The 10,373-nt window shown below is 33.5% G+C and overlaps 1 protein-coding gene and 1 pseudogene across 2 annotated transcripts; one reads left to right on the top strand and one right to left on the bottom strand.

Moving 5' to 3' along the window:
• Nucleotides 1-273: 273 nt before the first annotated feature.
• LOC120170092 lies at nt 274-1,808 on the top strand (annotated as a pseudogene).
• A 1,167-nt stretch (nt 1,809-2,975) lies between these two features.
• On the bottom strand, nt 2,976-7,249 carry LOC120170102 (disease resistance protein At4g27190-like). Of its 2 annotated transcripts, XM_039178120.1 has the most exons (5): nt 4,577-7,249; nt 4,062-4,303; nt 3,524-3,634; nt 3,095-3,163; nt 2,992-3,009 (listed from the first exon to the last, which is right to left on the bottom strand). In XM_039178120.1, the coding sequence occupies exon 1, from the start codon at nt 7,156-7,158 to the stop codon at nt 5,194-5,196; it is 1,965 nt and encodes a 654-aa protein (XP_039034051.1). In that variant the 5' UTR covers nt 7,159-7,249; the 3' UTR covers nt 2,992-3,009; nt 3,095-3,163; nt 3,524-3,634; nt 4,062-4,303; nt 4,577-5,193. The 2 variants fall into 2 exon arrangements, with proteins under 2 accessions (XP_039034050.1, XP_039034051.1); XM_039178119.1 differs by having other exon boundaries at nt 2,976-3,163.
• Nucleotides 7,250-10,373: the final 3,124 nt, after the last annotated feature.

Below are 10,373 nucleotides of genomic sequence, written 5' to 3'. Positions count from 1 at the left end.
CTTGATGAAGATTAGTATTTGCTTTCCAAAGTGCATCCAGCTAACAGCCCACAAAACTCTTACCGGAAGTTGTTTGTTTCTCTGAAAGTTGAATATTTTGTAATATTACCATATTGGAAGGTAAATTCCATTAGCCACTCTGTTCAAAGTTGTTGCTGGACGTTGGTAGCTAATGTTCCGAGTATTGAACATCATGTACTTGCTTCTAAAAGGTCTCTAGTTGGTTTTAAATTCCTCATTAATTATCTTTTGTGACTATCCTTTTTCCCTAGCATGTTGTCTCTTCACAGTACCGATCAATCCTTAGATACTAGCGAGTGGGATGGTGTGATCTGGTCTATGATAATTTCTGATATTCTAACCTATGCTGGTTTACTACTGCTGGCAATTAACAAGATGGCCGAGAAAAACAAATCCCGTGTTTTCAGTTTTCATGGTTCTGAAACTCTTGGTTCATGCTTATAACTCCAGCCGTGTTCTGATAATGCTCCATTGATTTCAAAAATCCTTGATTCAGTGTTATCGAATATCATCTGATGGAAATCGGAGGGAAATGATTTCAGGTATCCTTTCTAGTTGTCCTGATCGGATTTTCAGTATCATACTGACTATAAAACACATTGTTGCTTGTTAACCTGTATCATTTACATTGCATCCTACTCTAATAACTGATCCAATTTTCTGCGTTTCAGGTGCACACAAAACAATGTATGCCCCAGAACCATTTGATGTTGGTCAAATTTTGCAGGCCGAGATTCTCTCAAATGACCAAAAAGTCTCTGTGATAACTGCCAATCCTATTGATTCTGGTTAGTTTTTGCCAAAATGCGTTTGTGTATTGATGAATGGAAAAGAAGGCAAGAAAGGCTGAGAAAGTTACTTTTACAGCTGCAGGTTTGGGAAGCTACGTAGACACTTTTGCGGAAATCTAGCGGTGAATTTAATGTGCGTTTGATTCCTTTCGATTTGTCCTTGGTGATATCATGATCATCATCTGTATGTGATGCTTTGCTAGTGTATGAATGTATTGATATAATACAAAGAAAGGGAAGAAAATAGATATCCATTGAATATCATTTTCCAGAATGTCTCATTGAGTAGTTTGGTCCATCATAAATTTTATTCTAGAACCAGTTGAAGTGGTAGGAATATTTGTCTCATCCAATTCTAATCGAAGTTTCTTCATTCCATGTCTTTTCTAAGTAGTCATTTCCCAGATCAATGGACAAGATCATTCATCACGCTCGACTCACACGTTCAATATTGGAAAGATGAGGATCAAGCTCTGTAGAGGATGGATCACAAAGTGCAGAGAAAACTATTCTACATCAATGCTGGAGATTATTTTACTCTTCTCTTACAAGTTTTTTTTATTATTCTTTAAACACTTTTTTACCGTTCTAACATTCTTTCGGATTTTCCTAATGAAGCTATGTGGAGCTAGAGGCCAGGCAAATGCTCCGACCAAGTCATTGTTTTGGCAACCGAGGAAAGGGCTCTCCTATGTATTAATATTTGAATCAGATAAGGAAAGAAATGCAACTATCATGGTTGCACGAAAGCACGCTCTTGATTGTAACGTACGCTCCTAACAACTTTTCGAAGAATCTCAGAAATCCATGTTACTTGCATCTATCTTGATACATCATTTTTGCTGCAGAACTTAACTGAAATGTGAATGAATATGTTGTGATTATGCAGGTGATGCTGGCAGGACCAGATGATGAAATGTAGAAGTTAAAAATATATCTAACTGAAAGAGAGTCTTTATAAATGAGATAAAAAGCAAGGGGTTTAACTGAATGATTGTTTTTCGGTTTGCCTAATCACCAGTTGTAACATGTTTTTGCTTTTCTTTTTCAATTGATTTGATTGCTTGATTTGTGCTTCATTTGCTCCTCATTTTTACTTAATGTTTGATTTATCATGTTCGATGTTTGCGACTTTCACTTCCATTCTTCTAACAATGTCATCTCAGAGTGCTCTTAATACGTAAAATTTGATGACAAGTTAATAATCAGCTTGTAATGTTACAACTTTTTCTTTTCTTCCTCCATTGAAAACCTCCATAGAAGGAAGACGGTAAAATACTGCCCGGAAAACTGTGGTCTACACTGCACCCCACAAAAATCACATTGAAGCAACAACGAAGCTTGACCGCTGATCCATGCTAAAGAGGTGGAGATACTAAAAGGCGATAGGAGATGACCAAGTTAGAGGATAAACACGGAAATTCGACTCCGACAAAAATGTGGAAAAGCATACAGACAAAGCAAAGGTAGAGGAGACATTGCCTCCCGACGGCAAGTAACCTACGAAGACAAAGGAGGGTCAAGCTTCCTAGCTGAAAGGGAAGATGCGAGGCTAAGGATAACCCAAGGAACTTTGTTTTTGCAAAACCAATAAAGGAATGAGTATACATCATTGCCAAAGACACTTTCACTACAAATATATACTTACAAATACAAACATGATTCATTTAGTTAGATCACAAATCTTCATAACATAAATTGCATACTTCGACATACACAATTTGTGCTATTCATCACAAATATTAGAACCAATCAAACAATATTCTAAAGATGGAAAATTTATTAATTACAAATTCTATCAAATCCATGTTAACCTTCGATTCATTCTTCACAAGCCATCAAACTTCAATCAAGGCAGAACAAAATAGGAGGGGTAGCATTCGATTCGATTAGTTTTCTGCTACCATACACTGTTACATTGATGATAACAGACATTCCAATATGAGGCCAGAAGAGGAAAAAATCAAATGATTAATATATAAAATAAAATCAAGTGAGACACTAATGAAATAAGAATTATAAGTACTATTGCACTTTTGAACCTAAGATGAAGAAATCATTACCAAAGAAGCTATCTTGTTGAAGCTAACAATAACCATCCACATTATATATGTTTACTTGATTTAGGCCATTTGAAGTTAGAAATTGAAGAACTGCCTTGATCTTTTGTGGAATTTTCCACTTCCTATGTGAGATTCTACATTTAATAATCCTCAAGAGAGATTAGTATCATTTATGATAGAGAAAAGCAAAAGAATAAATTAAAATGTATTTAGACTTACCTGAGCGTTAGAAGTAGAAGGTTTGCTTTGATCTTCTTTAGAAGTCTCACCTTCCTCCTTCATCGCATGCTGTTATGATTATCGGGTGAATACCATAATGAAATATATATTTTTATGTTACCATGTAACTCATAGATTTGTATTAGATGCAATGACTATGTATAAGTTCATACACAATCTGTGATTTACAATACACAACTTGAATAAATCGTATATTTTTTAATTCGTATATCTAATGTAATTTGGTCCTCTGTTAGTATAATATGAACCTGTATTAATGGATTTTCAATTTTTTCATTATATTTGTATAAGATTTATACTAACCTGTATGAATGAATGTGTATATATTGTTTGTAGTGAGTAGAATGTAAAGGCAATTACAGCAAATTTGTAAAATAGTATATAAAAATGAAATTTGAAAAAACATACCTTTTCTCTGAATAGGTGTTGTATGGTGCTGTTAAGGTTGCCTTCCCATTGCAGCCTCTTCAAGTTGTCCATTTCATAAATTTCATATCTCTCTATCACAGGAAGTATAACCTACATACGTAATTGATTGGAATGTATCAGCAAGTATATATCATTTTATTTTTTTCAATTTTCTCATAAATCCCATCATCATGCATCCAACATTAAAAATAATTTTGAACTTTTTGACTCTAAAATGCTGGATTGTCTTACAATATTTGTGGTGTAAGAAGCTAATTGTACAAGAACCAAACTCTAGAACTGCAAATAGGCTGCATATGATTGATTTTGTTTTCTTTTTCCTCTAAAAATATTGTTTTTATATTTTTTTTTACAATTAATGATTTTTTATTAAATTAAAATAGTAACTATTTTTTATTCCTGGATGTATTATCACTAAAACTAATAACTAGAAGTGAAACAATTCTTATATATCAAAATATATGCTTTATTTTCCAGATAAGAAATATCTATGTATTCATGAATAATTAAAGCATACCTTTTCACTGAAGATATAATTTGGCGGTGCTTCATCGCTCTTTCCACCACTATAACAAAATAACGTATTAAATTCAGGACATTTTTTTAGCGTTAAATGCCTTAGCGAGGGAAATTCAATTGGATAATTTCCACTACAAAATCTTTTTCATTTTGGAAGCCCATAGAGAGACACAGAGTCAAGTTTAGGGAACACACTTATGCTGCCTCTAAGTTCAACTCCTCCAAAGCAGGACAGGAAACCTGCAAATATATAAAACTCGTGTTTCATATCCCATCATTAACAGTAATTCTTTCTTAATTATCATGCAGAACATATAGTTTATTTTGGAAAGTAATAAGTTTTTTTAAAATATTACATAAAGATAATAAAAGACATGAAAAAGAATTCTTATAATTGTTTTAAAATTTAATTTCTTAAAAAAAATTAATTGAATCGATGCCACTTAGCTCACAGCATCATAAAATAGTGAATAAATATATACTCTTTTATCAAAATAAGATAAATATAATTACCTTTTTATCAAAAAGCCATGTGACGGATTGGAATGTATTTTTTGAATGCCCAGAGCCATTAAATTTATTCAGTCTTTCTAACTTTAAGAAGCATAGTTTACTAAATTCCAAAACGTCATTCTTGCTAATCTCTTCCTTTTCTACAATTAACTCTGTGAGGTTCTTGCAATCTGATACCTCAAGTTCTTCAAGCAGGCGAAGTCTTTTAGCTATGGAAAATGAGAACAAATTCTTTAACCTATGGCAGCTCTTGACTTTCATGAATCTTAATTGCCCAAAAGATTCAACACTTGGGTAATACAGCATTTCCTCAACATCTTCCAATCCCTCGAGATATAGACTTTGAATTTTTCCCAACAGCAATTTAATCCCATTAACCAAATGAATAATTTTATTCATACGGAGCTAAAACATTCTTGATGTTTCCACCCTCTTCAGATCAGACCAACTCCACATCTCATTTCCAATTGAAATCTTGAACCTTTTCATCTTTCCGAGAAACAAGTTATCCTTTGGTATGGCTTTCGCATGACGAATATGTATTTCCAAAGTGGTTAGACGAGACAAATGCTGCAACTCAACAAGACTAGCTTTGCTTCCTCAAAGCTATAATATAGTTATAGTTCTTCCAATCTAGATAAACTTGACAACACATTCGGTGATATTACTTTAAGACGGCGGCATTCTGTCAAATCTAGTAATTTTATCCTGGTCAACTGTCCTATCTCCTTTGGAAGCATTTCCATTCTAGATCCACGGAGGTCAAGGATTTCTAAGTTTTCCAACTCTCCAAAGATGGCTATATCTTCTAAATCACAGTCTATCAAACGCAATGTACAGAGAGTTTTCAAAAAACCAAGAGAGGAAGGCAAGGTTGTAAAATTTGTTTTACCAAATTCCAAGACTTTGAGTCGTTGCATTCCCTTAAAGAAGTCATTTGAAATTTTCAAAGATGAAAAACGATCCATACCAATTGAGAAATAATTAAGGGTTGGACATTCTAACTCATGATAAAGAATCTCATTGACCTCCGCATTCTGTAAGCTTATCAGCTGGCTTTCTTTCATTTTCTTCTCATTTGGCAACTCTTTGAATAAAGCTAGCCAATGTCGATCCCTTGAAGCTATGGATTGGGCAGCATCACGTACAACGTCGTGCATGTCAAAACAGTTTGGGTGAGAATCTTCGAGTAACAAACAAGAGGCCGTGAGATTGTTTACCAATGTCAATACTCTACCTCGACTCTCTTCCATGGTGTTAACATCATGGATAAAACCCAAACCAATCACATATCTCAACAATTCCTCCACGGTAGCATTATGACCCATTATGCTACATAGTAAAAAGATTGGCCCAAGTTCATCACCTTCTAGAAACTTATAGCTTAACTCTATTGCTTTGTATGCATATGCTGGTATGCCTTCGAAATTTGTTTTAGAGGGCTTACTTAGTTGTCGCAAAGCATCCCTCCATTCAAACAACTTATCTTTAGGCTTTAAAGCCTTTGCAATTGTAGCAATAGCGATTGGCAATCCTGCACATCTTTTGACAACCTCAACTGCTATAGATCGTATTTCAGAGCATTCAACAATATGACCAGCCATTTTTTTGAACAGTTTCCAAGCTTCATCTTCTTTCAATGTTTCAATTGAAATGTTTGGTTGAGAATCCATCCTTTTTAACACAACAAGCCTCCTAGATGTCATCAATATCTTGCATCCCCTGTGTTGGTCTGCTGAAGGAATTCCAAGTGTGTCCACTTCCTGTTCCTCCCAGATATCATCCAATATGACAAGAACCTTCTTGGATTTCTTCAGTCGATCGCATAGCCGGGCTGCTCGCACATCAGGGCTTGGGTCGTTGTCTAGTTTCATTCCCAACTGATTGGCGATCTCATTTTGAAGATTTACTGTCTTTGGAGTTTGTGTTACAGCTACGAAGACCACCTCATCAAAAGACAGTTTCACCTTGGCTTGTCTGGCGATCTCTTTGACAAGTGTGGTTTTACCCACACCCCCCATCCCGTACACTCCAATTTTACTGACAGTATCATCTTCCAATGTTTCCATGAGCCCATCAAAAGCAACGCTTCTTGATCCGAAGGCCTCGAACTCTTTGACAGGTCTGATAATGTCTGTCACTTCAACTGCAGGAAGGTAGGAAACATCCTCAAATGCATCCTTTTCACTCAGGAGTTGAGCTATGGCATTGGCCTCCTTTTCCGCTTTCCTGCTAAGCTGATAACGGGACTTGAAATCGGGGCAAAAGCCGACGAAACACCCCTTGGTTGCTTTCTCTTCATCCTCCCGCAACTGCCTTGCGGCCTGCTCGGAGATCTTCTCATCGGTCACTGTCAACCACCTTTGAACATCATCAAAAATCAACTCCCCCTTCCTGGTAGCCGCTTCAACAGATTGTTGCACCCTTTCTCTTGCATCCTTCAGGTATTGAACTTTACTCTGGAGGTTCAGAGACTTGCTCCTGGGCTTGAATAAGTAACCAAGTTGTCGTGCAGTGGGATCGACGGTGTACTCAGCAGCTTTAGCAGCAAGAGATCCGACAATGGCAAAAAGAACCTCCATCTTTTCCCTTGATAAAAAATGATAAGTAGCAGAACAAACTATATAACAACTGGGAAGCAAACCCTTAGAAAAATAACAGTAACTGCGAGGGTTGGATTCAGAAATTAAAAAATGGGGGTCTAAAAATTTTAATATTTTTTTATTGAGGGTTTAAAAATTTTAATATTTTTCAATATAATAGGTATGTAAAAATTTTTTATTTTTTTATTTTTTTATTTTTTAATATATTGAATTATATTTAATATCTAATCTAAAATAATGAGTATATATTTGATTCCGATGTGATCATATGCATCCGCCCCTGGTCACTGCAGAAGGAAACAACAACATATTGAAGAAGATAGCATAATCATAATCAAAGATGAAAAAAACTATAGGGAATGAGCAGTGAGTTGAAGAAAGCATACCTCCTTTAGTTCAATTTTTGAGAAACAAAACAAAGTGAGATTGCAAACAGAGAGCAATGAAGTGGGAAAGTGATACTTCTCCTATAATAATATCACCATATTTACTTTAATGTTGCCTCCAATAATATATTCCCAAGCAGCAAGTCTTGGTCTTCCATGTCAGAACTTTTACTTTTACCTTTTTTCTTTTATATGATTAAAAAAAATTAAAGTTGAAAACTTTAGGAAATACTTTGTCGGTTTCAGATTAAAAAAAATTGATTACATATTTTATATAAAGTTGAAGGATATTAATTTTATATAAACTTTAGGGTAAAAGGATATTAATTAATAATACATCTAGCATCAAGTGGTAACAAGAAATAGGATTGGATATTAATTTTTATTTTATTTTATATCAAGTGGAAACAAGCAATAGCATCAAGTTGCTTTATATTTTATATAAAGTTAAAGGATATTAATTTTTGAACGCATTTTGGCTTAAACTAACCAGAATCAATAGGATTGGCAGTTGTCACAGAATTTTTGGCTATTAGAGAGAATCTCGGCCTGCAAAACTCGACCAACATCAAGTGGTTCTGGGGCATACATTGTTTTGTGTGCACCTGAAAACACAGAAAATTGGATCAGTTATTAGAGTAGGATGCAATGTAAATGATACAGGTTAACAAGCAATAATGTGTTTTATAGTCAGTATGATACTGAAAATCCGATCAGGACAAGTAGCAAGGATACCTGGAATCATTTCCCTCCAATTTCTATCAGATTATATTGGATGCCACTGAATCAAGGATCTTGAAATCAATGGAGCATTATCAGAATACTGCTGGAGTTATAAGCATGAACCAAGAGTTACAGAACCATGAAAACCCAAAACACGGGATTTGTTTTTTTGGGCCATCTTGTTAATTGCCAGCTGTAATAAACCAGCATAGGTTAGAATATCAGAAACTGTCATAGATCAGATCACACCATCCCAAATCCCACTCGCTAGTATCTAAGGCTTGATCGGTACTGTTTAATAACTTTAGTTGCTTTTTTGATATATTATTCTCCGAAAAATCAATAATACATGTAGCATCATTTTCACATTAATTACGCTCATGACATTATTTATTCAAAGACATAGTTGGACAAAGGTGTGTTTGGCCAATAAACCCTTTTTCTCTAAACTTCTTATTTTTTTTCTAAACTAAGTCATGCGTTCTTATATTTTTTGCATTTAGTCCATATAATTTAATTTAGTCAATTTTAGTTCATATAATCTTTTAATTTTAAAATTTCAGTCATAACTCAAACGGTACATGAATAATACGACTAAATTTTGGGCATGACCTAAACAATAGTTGATGAATCTATTAAGTCAAGTTCTATTCTTTTGATCAGTAAGTTGTAAATTTGATTGTTATTTTTTAAATTGATTATTTTAAGTCTATGCAATTTAGTCATGTTATCCATTCACCGTATAAGTACCACTAAAATTTTAAAATTCAAAAAATATATCATTAAATTTGTCAAACTAAAATTCGGAGACTAAATTCATAACTTACGCGTAGTCAAATAATTAACAAAAAATTTCACCCATAAATGGAAAGCATTTTAAGCCAACCACACCTTCCCCTCTTTAAAATTTTGGCCAAAGTTTATCATAACGTCATAGTTTTTGTATGAAAAATATTTTAAAATCTAATCATCGTATGAAAAATTGAACTAAGAATTGATAATTAGAGAATCCCAAAACATGTAAAACCCATAGGTTTGCAAATGAAATAGTAAAACTAAAAATTGAATTTTTAGACGAACGATAAACAAATGTTAAACGAACACTAAACGAATGTTAAATATATATGTTTATGAACTTATAAACGAAGATTTTCGCGAACAATAAATAAACGAACACAAAAACCTTCAAAAATAAATAAATGAACACAATATTAAAAATTTAAATGAACACGAACTGAACATGAACATTTTTTAAAAATAAATAAACGAACACGAACATAACCTTATACGTTCAAGCTCGGATCATTTACTCTTCTAGGTTTGAAGTAATTTAGAGGAAGTTATCTAATGGTAAATGCAGAAAAATTTTATTGGTTGGGATAATATAAATATAATAAAAATTTATTTAATATAATTCATATAGTTGTTTCAATTTAAAAATATAATAACAACTATATATATAGACAAAATCTAAAAAATTTATCATTTGGACAAATATATAACTTTTTAATATAACTTTTATATATGGATTAAGATCTACTTACACAATGTAAAATTCTTTAGTTTTACAGAGATTTAGGACCTTGGATGAGTGAAAATGGCTTAGATTAGGGATAGGATAGTGTTACACAATATAAAACTCTTTTAGTTTTACACAATTTAAGACCGTTGGATGAGCGAAAATAGATAGATGATATTAACAGTAGGAAATGAGAAGATATTCACTAGAAAAAAAGGAATCGATTTCAATAATCTATTTTTCACTCACCCAACAATCTATTTTCACTCACCCACTGACCATTCATCACCATTATCGTCGCCTCAAATCTCTAATTTAACAGTGTCATGATTACACAAAACAAACTGAATTTAATTAGGTGAGTACGGAGCAGCTTTTGTTAAATTAAAAAGGAAAAAGAGCTTGCGAAAATGACCACCAAAGCAGCTGAAGAAGAGGGTTGTTGTAACACCCCAATTTAGGGGTTAAATTTAAGAAAATATAAATTGGTGGATTTAATTGGTATTTTGAAAGAAACGGTGGATTAAATTGAAAAATTTCAAAGTTGGCATACCGTTTTAAGAAGT

Source organism: Hibiscus syriacus, unplaced genomic scaffold, assembly GCF_006381635.1.
Source record: "Hibiscus syriacus cultivar Baekdansim isolate YM2019G1 unplaced genomic scaffold, ASM638163v2 tig00111772_pilon, whole genome shotgun sequence".
NCBI classification, from domain to species: domain Eukaryota; kingdom Viridiplantae; phylum Streptophyta; class Magnoliopsida; order Malvales; family Malvaceae; genus Hibiscus; species Hibiscus syriacus.
The sequence above is the reverse complement of the archived record's forward strand: the minus strand, read 5'-3'. Positions and strand labels throughout refer to the sequence as shown.

Excerpts from the sequence above, each read along its gene's own strand:
- LOC120170102 (XM_039178119.1), bottom strand. The coding sequence starts at position 7,158 with ATGGAGGTTCTTTTTGCCATTGTCGGATCTCTTGCTGCTAAAGCTGCT.